Here is a 22500-nt window from a genome sequence, read left to right as displayed (position 1 = left end):
TAAAAAATTTTTGAAGTAGGAATGAAAAAATGCAACCCTGCATCAGCTGTTTAAAATACAACCCTGCATCAGCCGTCGATAGGGGATATTAGAGCAGGACAGATATGCTTTTTACTGCCAAATGAGGGCAACATAGAGGGATATTAAAGCAGGACAGATATACTTTTTTATATGGCACTGCTGAATGAGCGCAACAGAAATGTATGATCACATGTATACGTACGTGTGTGGGAAAAAGAGGGTATAACCTTCACGCGCCTATGGCAAAATACACATGTTTACCCACTGATTCACTAGTTTTTTACCCACTCATGGTTGGCAGGCATGTACTTTATATATATGCAATATATAAAGTACATCATATGTGAATCATATAGTAGGTTTAAATTTTTTATGTAAACACTTAAAATACCATTGAAACCGCGTGCACCGCAAACTATCACATCACTGGCACACACATATCATTACTGATAAACAGATATCAAACCAACGAAAGCACTTACATAACGATAAATGTAAATAAACAGAAAAAGGATTAAACTAATTGCAATTTTTTAAAAGTATAAATAAGCAACAGTCATGATAATTATCAGTGAAAAATGCAAAACATAACAAAACGTGTTGATATATAAGCAAATGTTATGTTATTATATTAGGTTGTCAAAAAAGTCTTGCGGTATTTTTGCTAGTTGGCGCCGAGAGCGCGTAGTTCTAATTTTATTCGTCGCATTGGGTCACGCTATACCTTTTTGGTAAGCTCATTTCACGCGCTAACAAGTGTTTGATTGATTGCCGTTTCTTTTAAGTCGTTCGTGAGTTATAGCGTCACAAACATAGAGCAAAATAAAGAGAAAATACGGCATATTTTACAGTACTACGATAAAGGCAAAAATGCATCTCAAGCCGCCAATAAAATTTGTGCAGTTTATGGACCCGATACAGTTTCCATTTCCATCGCACAACGATGGTTTCAACGTTTTCGTTCTGGTGTAGAGGTGGTCGAAGATGCGCCACGCTCCGGAAGAAATGTCGTCGAAAATTGTGATAAAATCGCTGAATTGGTCGAATGAGACCGGCATAGTAGCAGCGGTAGCATCGGTCAAGAGCTGGGCATAAGTCATTAAACCGTTATAAAATTAAAATAAATAAAAATAAAAAACACCGCAAGACTTTTTTGACAACCTATTAAATGGTGAGACGAATGCGCAGTTATATAAAATTAAATAAATTTATTTAAATCAGCAGCAGCAAAAAGTGTTCCCTGGGTTTCATTAGAGTGCCAATCATATGGAATAAAGTCAGCCGGATGTTCGAAAATCCTATTATTTGTTATGTGGATAGTGGGTCAATTATTTGTCTATTTCCGTCACAAAGAAACATTCTGATGATAAAACTCTTTCGAAAATCTTTTTCTTAGGTATATTAGAGGTTCAGGGAAGGATGAATGTGATTTAATCCATTTTTGATGCACAAAGTAACTATTGTCAGGAAAAGATTTCTTTTGCATTTTATTTGTACGCTGGAATGTGAAGAATCAAATGAAATTTAAAATTGCATTATATGGGAAGTAGGCGTGACTTAGCCCGATTTCGCCCATTTTCAAACTATCATATATTAATATGAGAAGAATCCTACGTAATAAATTTAGTCGAAATCGGTCTGTCGGGTCGAGATATCGGAATTGACGAAAAAGAGGCAATACCAATTATCACATCGGTTCCCATACAGCCTGCACAGATCAGTTTGGAGGTAAAAATGTAAATGTAAATGTGTCCGGTGTAATTAGTTATTAAATTATTGTGTTTTTAACAGTACCGCCATATGGGGAGTGAGCGTTATTATCATTCAATTTCATCCATTTCCTGTACGAGTTCTTATAATATTCAAGTTTAACAAATTTGGTTTTTGTAGCTTTAGGGTTTAGGAGGCATTTAGATTAAATTTGCTAGAACGCGGGACCACGCCCACTTTAAAAAAAAAACTTACACACAGTTGCGTCTTGCGATCCCCAGAGCCAAATTACATTTTATATCTGAATTTATAGCTTAGTTATTGCACTTTATATTATATGTTTTCGGTTACTAGTGATTTGTGGGCGTGGCAGTTGTCCGATTACGCTCTTCTACGAACTGGTACTTTTTTGTTTTTTTTTTTTTACCAAGGAACTTGCATACCAGGTTTCATCAAGAAATTTCAATTATTACTCGAGTTACAGCTCACACGGACCGACGGATAGACAGACAGATAGTCACCCGGATTTCAACTCATCATTCTGATTATTTGTATAGTGTACTTGTATATATAACCCTATATCTATCTCGCTTAGGGTTAGGTGATATATACAGCTATAAGAAGCTAAAACGAGCCGATCGAAACAGTTTCTTCGAAGTTTTCATCACTGCCTTTGACAACATTCCATCCAAGTTTCTTGAAGATGACTCGAAAAATTAAAAAACTTTACTACATGCAAGCACTTAATTCTGATCGTCTATTTTGTATGTATAACAACTTTTTTTTTTTTTTTACAATCAAATGTTCATGCATCATTGAATGTAGGCTGGTCCCACTAATAGTCATAGTTGTCCCTTTCTCACAATCAATCGATCGTGCAGTTTCCGGAAAAACAACTCATTTTAAACGATTTTCGCGAAATTCAACTGAGAGCGATCGGCGACCTCAATTGAATTCACACTACGATCGAAAAAGATGGGACTTGGATGGATGGATGGTCATTGGATAATGTTGCTGAGTTAATCCACGGCGAAAGCTGCGAAAACTGAACGGGCGAAAGTTTTCGTGATATAAATATAATTTTGGGTTGAGTCGAATATTTGAAATTACTGTTAACAACATAAATAGCGCCCGTATGTATGTATGTATAACATCAAAAATGCTAAATTTTAAGATAAAGTTGTGAGTTGCCAGATTGCTACACTAGTGTTACCAAATCCCGAAATATAAATTGCAGCGTACATGTACGGACATTTTATTTAGAGAGAATCGGACGTCCGGTATAACAAAGTTCGTAGAAAACTTAATACGCTCATTTCAGAGCATACAATCAGGCACATGTTTTGATTTAAATTTTTTGCTATTATTATTCTCAATGTACACACCTTAGTAGTGTGTCATTATAGTCTATTACTGTCGCAAGCCAGCTGTCATTATTTCACTTCGAGGTGTAAAAATGGATGCATCTTTGATTATGTATGTATAGCATAAAGCTGCGATACAAACTGAACGATCGGAATCTAGTGCTCGTCTGATAGTTGTTTTTCATTTCTTACCCAAATTTTCGGTATGCAGATTTATAATAAATATTATCCCGTACGTTTTTTATTGTTAACATAACATGATAAAGAAATCATAAAGTAACATAACTCAGTATAACACTAGCACAGCAGAGCATAAAATAGCCAGAACATACATAATAACTGAAAAATACACCACATACCATAGCATAACGTAGCATAACATATCATAACATATCATAACATATCATAACATATCATAACATATCATAACATATAAAGCACGTCTACTTACCAATTGCCAAATGTACGGAGAGGGCGACTTTATTAATGCTCAACGCCCAAATACGCAAATTATGCACACGTCTCACACCCTCAATATGCTCGAAGACTTCAAGGACCTCAGCGTAGTGCATATAACTGGGTGTACCCTCCATTAAAACCTATTTATCATTTTACCGGCAAAGCAAGTAAGCAGCAAGGCAACCGAATGACAGTTGCACGCAAAGCCACAGAGCCAAGAATGCCGCACAAAGCAAAAGCCAGGACAGAGTACACATTCGTAGGCGGTCGTCATTAATTCACACGCATATATACCGTTATGTGGGTGAGTGCGTGAGCGTGTTACGGTTTGATTGCCAAGTTGTTGGTAGGGCAGCAGGAAACAAAAAGAAACAAAAAAAAAGATTGAAAGAAAGGAAAAATTAAAATGAATAAAGCAAATATTAGTGGTGTTTAACTATAATTGTTGTTGTTCGAGTAATCAAAACCGTTAACAGGATAATCAAATTTAAACGGCCTAAGAGATTAAAAAGTGGGACAAGCAAATAAAGTAAATAAAAGCAAAATGTGTAAACAATCTGTTGACAATAGTTGGTGTGGAGTTGTGTTGGGTGGCCGAGAGAAAAGAAAAACAAACAAGAAAAGACGTTAACACTGGGGCACCGAACTATATAAGAAGGTAAACGGCGTAAAAATACAATAAATTGTGCCAAATTTATATAAAAAGTTTTCCAGATAAGGATTTTATTATGTTGGAACAATTTGTATATGTAGATACTGATGTATTCACCAGTAGTCCGATATCAGTGAATCCAACAAATGAGCAGCTACTTGGGAAGAAAAGCACATGTATAAAATTTCTGCTCGATATGTCAAAAACTGTAGAACTGAATAGCGTATAAACAGACGGACCGACAGAATAACACTGCTAAACCGACTCAGCTACTCAGGTCTGTTACATTTTCTCCTCGTTTTTACAAATTTTGTTCCAAACCTAATAGTGTATATTAGGGTATAAAACTTACAACAAAGAGAGAGAGAGAGAGAGTAAGGGAGCATGAGAAAAAGACTTCAGAAAATACCAAGCTAGCAAACAAAACGATAAAACCGTCAAATGATATAAATATATAATTAGAAAAAGCTCCAACATAGTAGTCAAAGATAGTAAGACTTTGTTTACGTTTTAAAATAATAAATTTGTTCTGCAAAATCTCTATCATACTCCTCAAAGTAATCACTCATAGCGTCAATGCACTTGTTCCAACGTTTTTTCCAATCCTCGAAAGAGTTGTTAAAGTCAATGTCCGGAATAGTCTTCAATGCGCGTAGCCATTCACGTTTAATGTCTGCAATGGACTCAAAACGGTTTCCTCGAAGCCGTCGCTTAAGGTTGCGAAATAGCCAGAAGTGTTAACGGCACGATATTGCTTGAAAAGTGGCTAACAACTCACGAAGACTCAATGCAGTATGCGACGATGCAGAACTTAGAGTTGTTGGCACATTATTCCGAATTTTTTTAACGAATGGCTTCACAAAAAGGCCGCAAAACACGCAACTAGTATTCCTGGTTGACAGTTCGGTCAGTCAGAAGGAATTCGTAGTTCACCACACTCCCATAATCAAAGAAAACTGTCGACGTAATCTTGATTTTTGACCTGCTTTGAAGAGGTTTTTTTGGGTTTGGTGCCCACTTACTATGATATTCGGCCGAATGATTATCTAGATCGTAAACATAGATGCAAGCCTCATCGTCAGTTATAATACATTTCATGACATCCTGGAAGTCAGAAAGCCGTTGTTAGCGCGTCACTATTTTTGGAAAAAATGAGCGATTTTGGAACCAATCGTGATTTCACTTTCCTTAGGCTCAAATGATTTGATGATTATAAATTCATTGGAATATTGCCTTATGCGAGTCGTCATTAACCGATATAGGTACGAATAATGAAGATAGCATCGCTAAAGGTAAAGAACCGTGCTTGAAGATAGTTGTATTGAACAGAAGAACACAACATGTGTATGGATCAGCTCAATAGATTTTGTCTAATTTTTTGGGTATGGAGCGTGCCAAGGTAGATATATTATATAACAAAAGACTTGAAACTTTTCGGGTAGAGGTCTCAAAAGAGATATGATGTTGAACATGGGTTTATGAAAGCGATGCCGAAACTGTCCAACAATTTAGCAAATAGCAAAATGAGTCGAATGTGAAAAACGCCAAACTCCTGAAGGCACTGCATGGCATCCCCCTGCTGAGGCTTATAACAATCCTGTAGAAAATTAAAAATTAAATTATGCTCTGGTATGACAAAAAAGGTGGTTAAAGACAAAAACTAAGATTTTTATTAAAATATATGAAAATTTAATTGCTGCTTTTTATGATTCCGGGTTACTTTTGATTAGATGGTATCCCAAGACAGTATACCAATTAAAAATCACGTCAATTAACACTGGCCCCAATCTAGCTTAGGTTAGATAGGGTTAATCTGGTATGTCAATAAGCCACGCATAGGCCAGTTTGATCTTTTGCGATATCTGGTGGAGTTCACTTGCTAGGTCTAAGAGAAGGAGTCATCGTTAAGGATGCCTGGGCTTGACGGGAATTTTAACAGACTCTGTGGCCTCACTCTGAATACCTCCTCTAGTGTGTCATACTGTGGGGTTCCCAGATTCTTAGAGCGCAGTCTTGCCAATGCGGAACAAGTGCACAAGAGATGCTCGATTGTTTCCCTGGTGCCCCGCTCTAGGCATTTTTTGCAGTTTTCCCGATCTGTCAACACCATTCTGCGGACCACCAGACAATGACCAATTAGTACTTCCATCATGTTCCTACAGTCTCTTCATCAAATTATATCAACGCCAACATAACCAAAACGTAAGGTAATGCGGATAACCCTAACCAAAAAGGTGATATGGCACAATATTTTTGGATGTAACTTAACTTCACTTGGTTCACTCTGTTTGCCCTAAGCTCAACAGGTGTGCACGCTGCTTCTTTTAGGCTTTCAAAACGTCTTGTTATGGAGTACCAAGCCCTTATAAATCGACGAAGTTAGTTTTCAACCTTATCAACTTTGCCAAGTTCACATAAAGTATCTCTACTAAGTGGCTTCAAGCTCTATTTGGCAAAGGTTGGACAGTTAAAAAAAAAGCCTATTGGACCACGTACTATAAAGGCGATATGAACCTTACTAAGGGCAAGTCATTTAAAGGACGATCTACGTTCCACTTTTTTACTTAAAGATCCCAAAGCAGGTCAAGGTTTATTTGAAATTTACTTTACTTTTGAAGCGAGTTACTGCTGACAAAAGCTTGAAGGTTTATCCGAGGGATACTGCAATAAAACATGAAACAAAGTAATAAAGATCCCACGCTGTCGGTTAAGGGAAGATTTCATATGTTCAGAACCGTAGTTCAGCAAGACAGTTTCTGAAAAATACTTTCCTAATTGAGAGTTGAAATAAATCATCTAATGTCACAACCAATGGAGTTTCTATCCACTCACGGTCAAACAGGAAAGTATGAAGGTCGTAAAAGAAACTAAAAAAAAAATTCCAAAATCTATGAAAAATTTTAGATCTAACAAATTCCAATCAGTTCTCAATATTTAATTTCTGCTCTATCTCTTCCTCTCTTTATATTCCTCTCTATTTTTTGCTCATTTTTCTCTTGAATATTATATTTTTCTTTATAACTCTCTATTATGTACTCACCAAGAGCGCATCCTTCATGATAGTAAATGTCGTGAAGAGCACAATGATCGAAAAGATGAACGTGCAAATCGGATCGACAATCGCCCAATCCGGACGGAAGAATATCACCAATGCGGCTACAAATACGCCCGCACTCTGTATCATATCACCGACAACGTGTATAAAAGCGGCGCGTACATTCAAATTCTCCGCCTCACGTGACGCCACACCGCCATGATGATGAGCACCCGGCGCTGTCTCCGCCATGACCGCAGCAATCTCGGCGCGCAGCTCCTGCGCCGAAGTCGAATTCTGGTAAGAGAACGTGGATAAACCGGAGACAGGCATAGCGGCATCATTGGCGTCCAACTCAAGTTCGGCAGCGCCATCTTCGAGCGGACGCTGCGTTGGTGGCAGCGCGCAATGGCCTGTGGGTGTACACGTCGGACCGGCCACAAAACGTCTTTCGCTGCTGGCAGCCGGTTTAATGGCGGCGGTGGAGAGCGCTAGGTTACTGCTGCTCTCCTCACTGGCAACCACTTGCAAATTAGCGGCTTTCTTACCCTTCTTCTGCCTCTTTGACTTGCCGCCGTGACTGTGGCCATGCCCGCCGGACATACCGCCATGCGAGTGACCATGCTGTAGCTGTATGCCCATGCTGAAATGAAGAGAGTATGGTGAAATATTAAAACTAAAAATAATTAAAATAATAAGGAGAGCAATGCAATTAAGGTTTAATACAAAGCAAGAGTTTTGTGCGAATTTTTGCACAATTCCGGAAGCTGCCAGCGACTAGCTGCTGCTTCAAATCAACACTAATTACATTCTTTCCACTTCACTCCACTTGGCGCGCCAAGTTTTTGCGCTTTCACTGGTTAATTTCATACAATTGCTATGCTCGTTGCAAGGCAACGTTGCGCCTTAACGCCTTCTGATTCTAATAACTTTTCGCCTACACACATTTCTTACAACATATATCAAACTACAGCTGAGTTGTTGCTCGGCAACTTGACTAGCCTTGTCTTTTGCTAATATTTTCATTCAAAGCAGAAGTGAAGACTTTGCTACGCCACTCCAACACTTTTGTTGCATACCTTTGTGCGCGCACACTCACTCCTCCAACGCTTAAACCACAAAGCGTTGCTTGATTTTGCTGTTTTTTCTTGCTTCCTCGCATATTTCTTTACGTCTGCGTCCGCGTAACACTTGCCGCCTGCGGCCGTTAGCAGCGTTATAAATAAATGCTAAGAAATGGCTCGCAGTTCCGCTTCAATTCTTTGCTGTTCGTCTCAACTCGTTGCGTACACCCTTGTACCACTGCACTGTAGCCATAATTTCGGTGTGTGCAGCCGAGCATAATACAAAATGTTATTTCGTATTTCTTTATCGCATTGTGAAGAATTTTATTATTTTATTGTAAGAGTATTAAATGAAAATATATGCAATATTCTGGAATTGAATTAAAGGAATTGGGTTAATAAAAGTAATGCAATTGTGACAGTCATTCGAAGTTTTATTGTATTCAACGAATGTCTAAAAGAACTAAGATCAAAATCTTTATTCCTGTTTTTCGGTCATTATTAGCACTGTAAACTGTCTGAGGAGTATCAAATTCGTCTTTTTTAACAAAGTAATACTCTAACGAGTATCAAACGAGTTCCAATTTGAACTTAGTTAGGTTATGCGATTAAAATCACGGTCTTGCTTAATAGGTTTTTCACAGTCGAACAGGTTTATATTTTTCACTTCGTGCCATCAATCTTGAGATAGAGATCACATAGTCGCCAGATGGTGCGCATAAATAATATTGTCTAAAAAGTCTTGCGGTATTTTCGTCAGTTGGCGCTGAGAGCTCGTAGTTCTAGTTTTATTCGTCGCAGCGGGTCATGCTATCACTTTTTGGAGAGCTCATTTCACGCGCTAACAAGTGTTTGATTGATAGTCTTAGTTTCTTTTAAGTTGTTCGTGAGTTAGAGCGTCGCAAACATGGAGCAAAATAAAGAGAAAATACGGCATATTTTACAGTACTACTATGATAAAGGCAAAAATGCATTTCAAGCCGCCAATAAAATTTGTGCAGTTTATGGACCCGAAACAGTTTCCATTTCCACCGCACAACGATGGTTTCAACGTTTTCGTTCTGGTGTAGAGGTGGTCGAAGATGCGCCACGCTCCGGAATGCCCGTCGTCGAAAATTGCGATAAAATCACTGATTGGTCGAAAGAGACCGGCGGCATAGTAGCAGCCGTAGCATCGGTCAAGAGCTGGACATGAGTCATCAAAAAAATTTTTATGAACAATTGAAAACTCAATAAAAATACCGCAAGACTTTTTTGACAACCTAATATATATTTGACTTTGTGGATGACTCTTGCCTTAAATATTACTATGCTAAACTCAATTTCGACTCTCCTTGTCCCCATTTGTACAACCTACTCTCGCGGCTGATAAGATTTCGGAAACTCAACCCTTATGAAGACATGGTCAGTGGCTCGAAAATAAGGCTGCAGTGTACTCGTTGCCAAAAAAGAAATTAATGCAGACTATCGAAAGGTATATAAAAAGGTTTAACTACCAGTCTATCATTTGATGGAAGTGTAAGAACAAGAGGTAAGCAGAAAGGCATGGTAACGTAATCAGTTTATCATTGGGTTCAGTAGTTTGATGACAAGGGCTTGAAAAAGTTCACAACTTGATTGTTGTGTCGATGAGGTCAGTAGTAATTTCCACACTGTCCCGATATTAAGTTCCGAAATAATTATTAGATGAAATATTTAGTGGGAAGTATCCGGGGCTACAGGTTTGGATGTAGGATCACTTTATAGGTCTAAACTGAATATGGATTTAGAGATTGATGTTCTTCCTGGCGAAAATTTGGAAATTTTTTTAGATTTCGACTGTAAAACTCAGTGAAAGTAATAATAAAGTAAATTTTGATTTCGGGGATGATATTTTTCCTGTTAAAAATCTGGAGATATTTTAGAATTCATTAAAATTGTGGACTAAGAAAAGCTTTGATTTTCTCGGCCAATCAGTAGACGATATTATCGCAAGTACCTACGAAAAGATATCCGACGATATCCCGCGTAATTCAAGATTGTATATTCCTAATTATAAAGAGACTTTACCCTACAACTGTGAATTTCAATTTAGTAACACGTCTGAAACTGCCGCTCTCAAATTAAAAGATAGTAACAACTTGGCTTGACTACTGACTCTCAATGAAATAAAGGCATCTATTATTGCGTTGCAATCCTCGTCTTTCTATCTATCTATCTATCTATCAATTAAATACAAAGGAACATAGCAAAGGTTGCCAATAAGTATATTATGGTTGACTTTTAGTATAGTTTGGTTGAACTTTCCGAATTTTCCATAACTGCCTATCAGACAAAAAAAGAGAACACGTAGTTTAGGAACCTATGCCAGTCTTATCACAAAGACGCTCTGCGTGGATGGACACCTGTCTGGAGTATGCTTCACTCCCTAGTAGTAAATCTACTGCTACCTTAATGGCTGCAATCTCGACTTGGAAAACGCGGCAATAGTCGGGAAGTCTAAAGCTGGAGTTGTTAGAGAGTTCAGACAATACTAAAACCCTCCTTCAATCTTTTTCAACTCTTTTTCTTTTCCCTACGAGTCACGAGAACGGGTTGACACGCTTCATTTCGAAAATGTATGAGAGATTTTGTGATTATCTGCAATCTCTCTGATGCCAACACAATGCTTACCAAGCATTGCTTCTTTAACTATTTCGATGTTCGCAGTTGTCGGTTTTGACTGAATTGACGGCTCGTAGGAGGCGAGTTTTTGATGATCTCATTACCTGCATTGAGTGCGTTCAAAAAATTTTGTGCTCTTGACAAGTTAAACAGCCGAAATACTGACTTTCATAGAAAAACTAAAGTCATTTCCCGATAATCCCAACATTAAAGCTTAAAAAAAAAAGTTTAACTAAAGCCACTTACAGCAAATTTCTTTGCCTTATCTCCCATTTTTCCGGTCGCACTTTCTTTTCTCCTTTTAAAGCAGCGTTAACTCCCAAATGTGCATTTTATCACAACAAAAACGCTTTAACAAATGATTGCCCTAATCGCCGCACACCTTCAAGGTTCCACAAAAAGCTCCAGAGCAAATGTTGCTGCAACTTTCAAAGTCCTCAAGTGTCTACACTTGCCTTTATCGGCAGCATTCGAGTATAGAGTTGAGCTTTTTTGTTACATTTTTTGCTGACAAACGTAATTTATTTGATTTTTGTAAATTCTTTTTGCTGCCCAGTCCAGCTTACGCCTTTCAGAGCGCTTTTTTGCCGAGCGCCAGCTGCGCTTAGCCAGATTTGCTTCGCTGCAATTCAAAAATAATTGCAAACCAATTCTTCTTTGTTTGTGAAAGTCAAAAACTTTTGGACAACACAAAACCAAAGGGAAACGAATCCATCAACAAAAAATAAAGAGAACGAGGCACACAGTTAACGGGCAAGCAGCTCCCAAAGCGTAGGCGACCCAGAACGACAAAGAGACACCCAATGGCGGCGTGTATTATTTGTTGCGAGTTTAGCCAAGATTTATTACAGTTTTGCAGCAAATTTCAGGGACAATTGCTGTGCCGATATGCGTCGGAAGAAAAACAAGCGCGCAGCACAACAACAAGAAAAAGCACTAGGCAGTGGAAAAAATCTTTGGCGCAAGAAATTTTCGAACGGAAGCGTATCAGTTTCGGTTGGTTGGCAGTTTCAGTTGGTGACTTTCTGCGAAATTTACGCGTGTGTGTATGTCTCCGATTTTTTTTTTTGCACCAGTTTGACACTTTCATTGTTTGGTTACAATATCTTCAGCGCTGTCTTTACTATCGACGCCCTTGCTTGTTGTGAATATTATTTAGTATTGTTGTTCTTGTTATTTCAAGACTTTTGCGTAGCTGATGCTCTAGCACACACCCAAAAACCGCTAGTTTCCGCTTCCCGTTCTTTGTTACCATTTTTCAAGTGGCACCAAAATGGTGACTCCCACCTTTATACCCTGAACGGGATAAATTAGGGTGCTCACTTAGTTTGTAACAAACACTTTTTGAGATATCAATCCCAAATTTTGAATAAGCTCTTTCCTCATCAAGAAGCGGTTATTTTTACGGAATTTCCAATATAGGACCACTATAGCACATGTAGCTATCATAAAAATGATCGGTCAAAATCAAGTTATTGTACGGAAAACATATTTATTTGCTACGACATCTACATGAAATTTGCTACTAATCAATTTCCGAAAAAAGCGTAACAAAGTGTGGGTAAATTGTTCTGATCGAACGACAATGGCATATAGCTGCCATACAACTTGTCCGATCAAAATCAAGTTTTTCTATGGAAAAATTTTGTATTTGTAAGGATATCTTCACAAAATTTTTCAAGGATAAATATTAAAATCAATACTACAATATCTCTAGAAATTGTTCAGATCGAACGATAATAGCATATAGACGCCATACAAGCTAACCGATAGAAATAAAATTATGATATGGAAAACTATTTTATTTGTGAATGTATCTTCATAAAATTTGACAGAACTGATTATTCAAAGCAAAATTACAATACCCGAAGAAATTGTTCAGATCGGACAACTATAGCATATAGCTGTCATACAAATTGACCGTTCAAAATAAAGCTTTTGTATGGAAAACTGTTTTATTTGACGAGATATCTTCACGAAATTTTGCATGAATTATTATTAAAGTGAACGCTACAATTCTCGCATATACTTCTTCAGATCCGACGACTACAGCATATAGCTACCATACAAACTGAACGCTCAAAATCTTTAACTCGAACTTTCTATACATTTGTATGCCATAAAAAATGCACTTGTGCAGGGTATTATAGTTTCGCTGCTTCCAAACTTAACATTTTTTCTCGTTTTTTATTGTTATTCTATAACAGTTTTATTATTTATTCATGCTTGGGGTAATATTTTCACATTTGTCATAATCCTGCCGCCACGCACACGGTACTACACACACACACACGCACACACGCACTTTTGTATTTTTGCAACTTTTTTTCGTATTACTTTTATCACTTTGTTGTTGTTATTGTTTTCCTGTTTGCATCTGGTTTATCACCCACTTCCGGCTGTTATTGAACGAAACAGTCGAGCGAAAGCAACAATAAATGCTTGTGCAAAAGTTGGTCGTCACCGTTATTTGTGCCGCTTTTTTCTGCTGACTCGTTTATTGTTCTTATTATTGTTGTTGCCATTGTTGACGTGCTTGTTATTTGCGCAACACACACTTACATATACATATGATACACGCTCCAAATATGTATTATACTAGCAAGTATTTTATATACATATGTATATATATATGTGTGCTTGCATGTATGTATTTGTTGTCAACAATTTTGCTCTATATTTTACTAACTCATTCCCTTTCGTCAGCTTCTTCACTTCACTTGACTGTTTTCTATAGTCTTCCTCTCTACCTTGCGTTCACTTTTACTTTCGCCATTGTTGCATACTTTTGTGCGCCATATCATATATCAAAGTGCGCATTTCAATGTAAGTGGTGTTTAGTGTGTGCATATGTGTGTGCGCGTGGGTAAACCAAAAAGTCAAGTAGTGGTCAATTTGAAAAACTGTAACACTTCACACAGTTTACAGTTAGAAACTTTCTCTGCATGTGTATGCGTGTGTGAGTTCAAAAGCTTGTGAAAGATATTGAGTTACGTGTTTTTCGCTTCGTTGTGAGCGGCAAACAATGCATGATTTTGTAGTTTACTTTTAGGCGCGCTTGAGTATAGAGCAAACATTTCGTTTGACATTTCATAAGCATTCAATTCTCAACAACTTTATAAGTGAGTATAAGTATCTCATCAATGTTTGACCTGGATATTATCTCTCTCTCCCTCTAGAAGGCTAAGAGCAGAATGGAAGGAGGACAGAATGACAGAGGAAGCATGTAGAAGTACTCCGCCAGGTGGTGTGCTATCTGCGCCTCCATGGATATTAGTGGTGTATAAACTGCTAAGAAACTTGAATGGCAAAGCCCATAAGATAATGGTATTTATGGAAAACATTGCTATTTTAATAACGGGTAGGTTTTTACAGAACATTAGCAGTATTATAACGCATCGAAAGCGCGTCTGGAGTTGAAGCCAGGAAATGCGCGTCGGCTATTGTTCACAAGAAAGCGCAACATTCCTCTGAGGAGCTTTCCTTCGATAAAAGGACTATACCAAGTATCCTGGCGTAGTCTTAAACAGCAAACTGCTCTGGAAGCACAATGTGGAACAAAGACTAAGAAAGGTTAGCAGTGCATAATATGTTTAGCCAGATGTTTGGCAAAACCCTCTCTCCTCCCTCGCTCAAGCACTGGTACCATACGGCTATTGTGAGACCAATTCGCCCCTGCGGTGAAGTAGTGTGGTGCACAGGCGTACGAAAAACCGCATTCGGAAGCCTATGGATCAGGGTTCATAAGCTCGATGCGCTTTCCATAACGGGAGCGTTAAGAACGACTCCAACGGCTGCTCTTGAACTGACTACTAAACCTTCCCCCTATAGACTCTTCGATGGGAACTGGTTGCAGAAGAATTTACATAAAGCATCTTTTGGCATAATTCTCCTACTTTTCAACTTGAAAAGAAGGTTCAAAGTAAGCACGGAAACCGATGATTGGCGTAAAGGTGTGTTAGCTACACGTGATACTTTACACATGTATCTGGAAGGCTCGAAAGCCCTGTTGTTGTTGTCGTTGTTGTTGTAACGGCAGAAATTCTGCCGAGTTGACAGCCCTTGACCGGATAAAAATCCGGGTCCGTTCCGGTTTTCGTAGACTCGACTGTCGTGGGAACGGCGAAGGCCCCTTTGCTGCTGCGAAAGCCACGGTGGTGGCCACAAAACAAAATTTTTTTTGGCACTCGATAGACGAAACTGTAGGAACATGATTGGAATACTAACTGCTGGAAACCTTTAGAGCTACGCACCCGGGAAACAATGGGACATCTCTTGTTCACTTGTACCGTATTGGCAAAACTACGTTATAGGCATTTGGGCTCTGCACAGCGAGCTACAATGGAAGATGTATCGATAGTAAAGCCACAGAGTCTGCTGAAATTCGCCTCAAGCGCAGGCATCCTAAGGATAACAGAACTGCATCTTGTATCGCAAAGGACGCAACTGATCTAAGCTTGCCACATTGGCCTACTTATCGTTTAAATGAAGATTTCAGCTAAATATAATATGATCGGAGCTTTTAAAATCCACTATTTGAAGATCACTCTCGCCTATAACTCCCAAAAGACCGATATAAATATTTGGAGGGACCAAAGACCAAAATAAAAATGGACTATCAAACAGTCGAAACTGAATCTGTCAAAATAAGGGTAAGTTATGTAAGTACCAACTGATATGTTAAAAAATTTGCTGAAAGGTAAAAAGTTCCCTGAATAAAATAGCTAAGAAAGCCTGTCCATTGTGATGGTAAGTATTGAACGAAACTTAAAAATTGAAATGATGGTTTCATCCTGCTTCAAATTTTTTGAGGTTGCTCTTATCAATTATGGCTATCTTTGCTAGTTCGTCAAAGACGAGAAGTTTCGACCTCTATCTGTCAAAAGCTGGAAAGTACAGGAGAAAGTGACTGGATACAACTTTAATAATATTCGTCCAACAATTTCTCAGCCATACAAGTAGTTCGGAAGGTCTGCACTGAAGAAATAATTTAAGAGATATCAGCTAATAAATTTTATAGAATCTCAAAGTCTTACCGAAGCTAGTTGTTCGCCAACGCCTGCTAAGCTCACATTAAGTCCAGCAATACAGCGCTAGATTGCAAGAGGACAATGTAAATGGGCCAATAGTGCCCTCTCTTTCGTTCTTATCGTACGAGCACTCAATTCAGTCTGATAATGAAGTAGCTTAATGCTAACGATATTGAGGACAGAAACTATTTGTCTAAGTTAGATCATACAATGATCAAGATCAAATCTGATATTGCCGATCAGCTGTTGAAGATAATTCTCAGCTTCCGATTGTTTCTCAACTAAGAGTGATTTCATAGAGATTAATGCTTATTAGAACAATCATTCTATATCTATGAGCGAGATCAGAAACCACTTGCCTAACATAGAGCGCACAATAAGTATAAGTAGAGTCTTATAATAGTGAAGTTCCAAGAAGCATTGTAGTGCTTGAAATAACTTTCAGTTATAGAACAATCAGGAGGCAAGTGCTCTGACATCAGATGCCAATACCAAACCTGAGCAAGCTCAATGGTAACAATTATCGAGATGCCTTCTTCCGCTAGTCAGATTTAGATTTTAGTTCATTTTCTGATTACGTAAAGTTGAAAGTGAAAGATAAAAATATTGGAAAAGACTGTTTCGACTCACTTCACTTAGTTCTTAGTATTTTCTCACACATTTTTATCCTTTTTTATTATTATTTGTTACAGTTTTTCTCTTCTTCTCTCTCCTCACATTCCTGTTAGAGATGGATTCTTCTTAAGTATGACCTACTCATTTATTTCCTCGCTAGCATCATAGTTAAAAATTTAATTGCTATAGTTTCAACTAAATTAAACCTAAAAACTGAGATTCTGCAGCAGCTGATTTTACAATCAATCAGTTAACCAGCTTCGTTATCAGCAAACTGCACTATTATTAACTTATTTTAACTGCTAAAGTACTCAACTCGTCTATCACTTTCGCTTGACTACTGCAGACCCTTCCACACATATCAGCTCAAGCTGCTGCTCTCCAACCGCTGACTATCGGCAATATTAGCACTTAATATGTTAGTCTATAGTCCAACATGACTATACATATCTTTTCATATCAGTAATGCTGCTTGCAGCTTCCTTAGCCTATTTTGAGCTATTACTGCTACTTTTTAGTAGACAAGGGTCCAACAGAAGAAACGCTGCAAGATTTTCGAATTTAATGGTTTCCTACTTGCTTTTGTAGAACTTAGGAGTAGCTAGCAGCAAAAATGGATAAGATGTAAAAAAGTAGAGAGGGAGAGAGAAATAGAGAGGAAAAGTGGTAGGATGAGCGTTGATAAAGAGACTAAGCAAAAAGCGAGGAGGAAAGTTGGAGGAAATGAGAGGCTTGTAGTTTCTTTGGCAGAAGTAATCGAATTTTGCTACTTTTCCGCCGAAATGTTTTAGTAAAGAATTTTTTTTAGCTTTTTTTTTAATTTTTTTTTTTTTTTTTTTGATGAGTTATTTTTTCTACTTTTCTCTCTTTCTGTGTTCTTTATACTGTTGTTTTTTTTAATTTTTTTTTATTTTTATTTATTTTTGTCATATTCGCATGGACTATGCTTTGTAAACTCCTTAGAGATGTTCAGCAATTTTGCTGTTTCTATTATTTTTGGTGTTTTTTTTAATTTTATTTATTTTTTTTGTTACTTTTTTCAACATTTCCGTTGTTTTTGTTGTTTTTACTAATACTTTTGTTGTTCTTTTCATTTTTATTGTTGTTGTGCTCCTTCATTGCACTGATCAGCCGGCTTGTGGTCATTTTGTCGGACTCTTAGCTTTTTGGCAGCCACACACCAACATACTCACACAAATATGCTACCAAAAAGCGAATCCTCTTAGCTACAAGCATATTCACAGCTGACAAGTTGTGCCGCACAGCGTGTATTTGCAGTAAAATAGCTTTGAAAATTATTATTGCATACATTGAGGCGCACACACATACACACACTGCCTGCGGTTGTTAGCAGTGCTGCTGTGGCTGTTGCTTTGCAATTTTTTAAGCCACTCGTTTGCAGTTTCTCAATTTACGTTGCATTTCATGCGATTTTCTTGTTGTTGTTTTTGCTTGTTTAGTATTTTCGTTGGCATTTCGCTTCCTTGCTGGCATTTTCGATTTGTCCTTTTTTGTTTTTCCTTTGCCTTCGCAGTCATTCGTAGCCACTTGACGCTGGACGCTCGTTTGGTTTGGCAATTTATGGCCTCAACTGTGGACGGCCAAGCGTGCAACGATCATTTGTGTATATATGTATATGTGTGTGTGTTTATACTCCTTTTTTTTTGGCATAAGGCAGCCGTGTTACCGCGCTGTGTTGAAAATGTTGCAAGCAGTTGTGCACTTGACTTGACATTTGCAGCTTTTCTTATTGGCATATAAATATTTAGGCGACTAAAGTGTGAATTTCGTACATGCTTAGCATTTTTCTCATCGGCTTTGCTTGCCGCAAGCAGCTTTGAGCATTCAAACAACAAAAAATGAAATGCTGGACCTTCCAATCTGTGTCGTTTTCCTTCTTTCCTAAGCATTTTTCGGAAATTCTCTCGATTTTTTACCTTTTTTTTTTGTTTTTGTAAATAAAATATCAAAATAGTGTAAAATTGCTTCAAAATGTTAATCAGCACCAGGAATTGAAATCTGGTAAGCGGAAGCGCAAAACTGTATATAATAAACAACTTGAAAATTGCTCTGCACCGCACACTTGCTTGTTGAGTGCAGCTCAGCTGATTTTAGACAGCTCAGAGCGGATATTTTTCAAGCACTTACATAGTTGCTAGTGTGGCAAACTTAGTAGCTCGCTTGGGTTCATAAATTGTTAAATGTGTGGGGAGCACCACGACTACTGGCTTGAGTTAGAAAATTTCCGGTAGGTCTCTTTTTTGTGTTGTCAAAGTTCCTACTAATACCAATACCATATACATATATACGGATATCAATACCGGTACAAATACTAATATCGTAATATCAATATCAGTACCAATCATAATACCATTACCATTACCAAAACCAATACCAATATCAATATCAATACCAACACCAATTATGATACCTATGCCAATACCAATACCAAAACCAATACCAAAACCAATACCAATACTAGTATCAATACCTCGACCAATCCCAGAACAAATACCAATACCAAACTAATACCAATAGCAATATCAATTCCAATACCAACACCRATACCAACACCAATACCAATACCAATACCACTATTAATACCATTACCAATACTAATTACAATATCATTACCAATTCCAATACCAACACCAATACCAACACCAAAACCAATACCAATACCACTATTAATACCATTACCAATACTAATTACAATATCATTACCAATACCAATACCTATACCAATACCAATATCAAAACCAATACCAACACCAATACCAATAAGAATATAAATACCAATGCCAAACTAATACCAATAGCAATACCAATTCCAATACCAACACCAATACCAATACCAAAACCAATACCAATACCAATACCGCTACCAATCCCAAAACTAATACCAATACCAAACTAATACCAATAGCAATATCAATTCCAATACCAACACCAATACCAATACCAATACCACTATTAATACCATTACCAATACTAATTACAATATCATTACCAATACCAATACCTATATCAATAAGCATATCAATACCAATATCAATACCAATAAGAATATAAATACCAGTAACAATACCAATATAGTACCCAAAATCAATTCCATATTTTCCCACAGAACTGCCCTATAACTTCTTCTTGTAAAAGCTTGTTGATCGCAAATTTCTAAAGAGTGTTCCTTCCAATTGCCTACCATATAGTCAAAAGTCCAATTTGTTGGTCTTCAAAATGCCAAAAAGGTCTCACATAATGCTTAAGCATCTTTCAAATCACCTCATCGTTTTTCTTCTCCTTTCATTGCCACAGAAATACAAACTTAAGTCCGACAGAAACAAAAAAAAAATACAAAAAAAAAACAACCAGCTCATTACACGCTTAATAGCTCAGTGGAGTTGTAAGTTCTATTACAACGTAAAGTACTTCTTCTTCCTTCCTCCATGTACTTCATTCCACTCTTCATCTTCATTCTTTTGATTTTTCGAAAGAAACCCATTTTCGAGCGCATTTCAATGTCCTCTCGTAAATAGTTGGGTAATTCAAAGTTGTCAGTTAATTACGCTGCAACCTCTACCCTTCATTTGGACATCGACTCACTCTCTCTCTCTTTCGCACGTTTGCGTCAGCCTTTGCACTTTAAGCTTTTCTTCACTACTTGCACGCTCCTGCACTTCATTACATTGCATTACGCTACGTTGCTTGTGTTTTCGCTTAAGTGCAGGTCGTTGAGGCGAAACAGAAAAACAAAAAGCAAAAAATAAAACTTCTTACTTCACTCACGTGCCACAAAGGAAACATTGCTATTGCAACAATAACACAACAACACATAGTTCACACAGAACACGTATGAGTGAACAGTGGCAAATGAGGCACTTGAACAATAAATTTTTTTTTTTTTGTTGTGTGAAGAGTAAACGAGTTGGACAACGAGGTGACGCACGAGGATATGCAACATACTTATGGAGGAGCTGGCAGGGCGGCTGAACTAGGTTTCTCTTTAGAGAGACAGAAACTTTCATTATTTCTCAAGTAGAAGAGAAAAGTAAAAAATTGTTCATGATCTGTTTGGTCTTAAGCAGTGAACACAGATCCTGATAGCTATCTGCTGAGCATTTTTGAAACTAGTTTTCTACAAATGAAATGTTTTACAAATATGCTTTATATATTGAGGAAAGATTGGCTTGCATAGTCAAACTAGTGCTCGAGGAGGTTAGATCGTGAAGAAGTACGGAAAAGTAGAGAGTAAGAAAGAGAAGGAGAAATGTAGATTACATATGTATACAGTGACCATGCAATAAATGAGTACTTCAACGATTATTGTCAGAGTCAAAACAAGTAATTAGCAACGAATTTCAATAGTTGGTTGAATGGTTGAACATAAATATCCACGAAACATCGCAGTTGAAACTGCTTGAAGAGAAGAGAACTACATTCCTTAACCAGAAGTATGCTGACCTCCCCATATATGTGTGTTCGACATCCATTAATGAAGCTTCTTCGTTCGCGTTGCACTTTATCCAGGCGACCATTATGTTCTTCGCACGTGCCTCTGGCTAGCAACTTGAGGATTTTGTTGCCGCTCTGCACTTCGACAATAATCCCTGTCACATGCGGAGAATCTTAGACTCGTTAGGATCCAGTCTGTACTTCTTCGAGCAAATCGTGAAATTGGTCGCTGAATGTTTAGTGAGGGAGGGCGTCAGACTCCGTGCAGAGAAGAAACAGGAAAGATCGGTCAGTCAGAGTCAATGATGATCGAAGTGCGATAGGAAAAATATAAAAAATGAAGCCGGCTTAAATAATTCTCGATGCTAAAGAATGGAGCCATTTACTATATAGAAGATCACACATAAAACTCTCTGAGTTCTCTGAGTATCATTCATTTAGTAGTGGCCAGAAATGATTATTTTGCATATGGCTCAAGCAGCTCGCGACTTCCGATCTTAGACCCAGTATTCTCTGGGTAGCCAAAAAACATGCTTTTGAAGGCGAGCTAAAATGAGAAGGCAAAACATCCCCTCCACAAGGTAGTACGCTTAGTTTGGCATCCGACACATGAAAAAACACCACCAATGAAAAGAACAGAACAGGAACACAAGAACCCCCTTTTTATGCCAAGCAACTCGTGAGAGTAAAGGTTGTCATCACCGCCGTGCAAGATGTGCGAGAGACAGGACAAGGACTGAGACAAGTAGATCTGTGTGACATTTATTAAAGGAGTACAAATTCGGTGGGGGATTCGTAGAGAGAAAGAGACTACGTCGGCGAGCCCCGACAATCAACCCGGTGAATGAATGTCTAGCCACAATCCGCATCAAAGCGAACGATTTTGTGTTAGACTTGCACTCCTGCTCGCTGCGGAAAGAAAGCCCCGGAACGGGATGCGCGCAAATAAAACCATTTTCTCAACTCGTTTGTACGCTGACCTGCGCTAATATTTTTGTTGCTGTCAATTAAATCACAGAGACATGCTCACGGCACTTCTTATTGTGGCGGACGGTAAATGACAATGACAGCGGCAACAACAAAAATAACAAGAATATTGTAAAGGCTAGAAATTGTGTAAAATATAGTGAAATAAGAGTGCATAAAACGGCTGGAAGGACTAAGTATATGTGTGTGTGTGTGTTTTATGTTACTGTATGTACTTACATACCATATAGTTTTACGTGTGAGTCTGAGAGCGATTTGTTATACCCTAAACTGGGTACCGTACCCAGTAACAAACCCCAGAAATCACAAGTATAAACAAGTACATATATAAATGATCAGTATGACGAGTTGAGTCGATTTGGCCCAGTCTCTCTGACCTGCTTTATATACATACGTGAACTACTCCCACATTTTTCAAGATATCGGTACCAAATTTTGCACATCCTTTTCTCTCTATTAAGCTGCTCAT

At 37.9% G+C, this 22500-nt stretch overlaps 1 protein-coding gene across 2 annotated transcripts in view; it reads right to left on the bottom strand.

The window, feature by feature from the left end:
- LOC108972804 (zinc transporter 2) overlaps positions 1-22500 on the bottom strand; it is a 137591-nt gene that overhangs the window by 16693 nt on the left and 98398 nt on the right. For both annotated transcript variants that reach the window (XM_018939626.1, XM_018939627.1), the window contains 2 exons: positions 7247-7883; positions 3547-3694 (listed from right to left, as the gene is read on the bottom strand). In XM_018939626.1, the coding sequence (XP_018795171.1) occupies positions 3547-3694; positions 7247-7883 (785 nt within the window). The remainder of the gene's footprint in view (positions 1-3546; positions 3695-7246; positions 7884-22500) is intronic.

This window comes from Bactrocera latifrons, unplaced genomic scaffold, assembly GCF_001853355.1.
Source record: "Bactrocera latifrons isolate USDA-ARS-PBARC rearing strain unplaced genomic scaffold, ASM185335v1 scaffold_43, whole genome shotgun sequence".
NCBI classification, from domain to species: domain Eukaryota; kingdom Metazoa; phylum Arthropoda; class Insecta; order Diptera; family Tephritidae; genus Bactrocera; species Bactrocera latifrons.
This window is presented reverse-complemented; position numbering and strand designations above follow the sequence as displayed.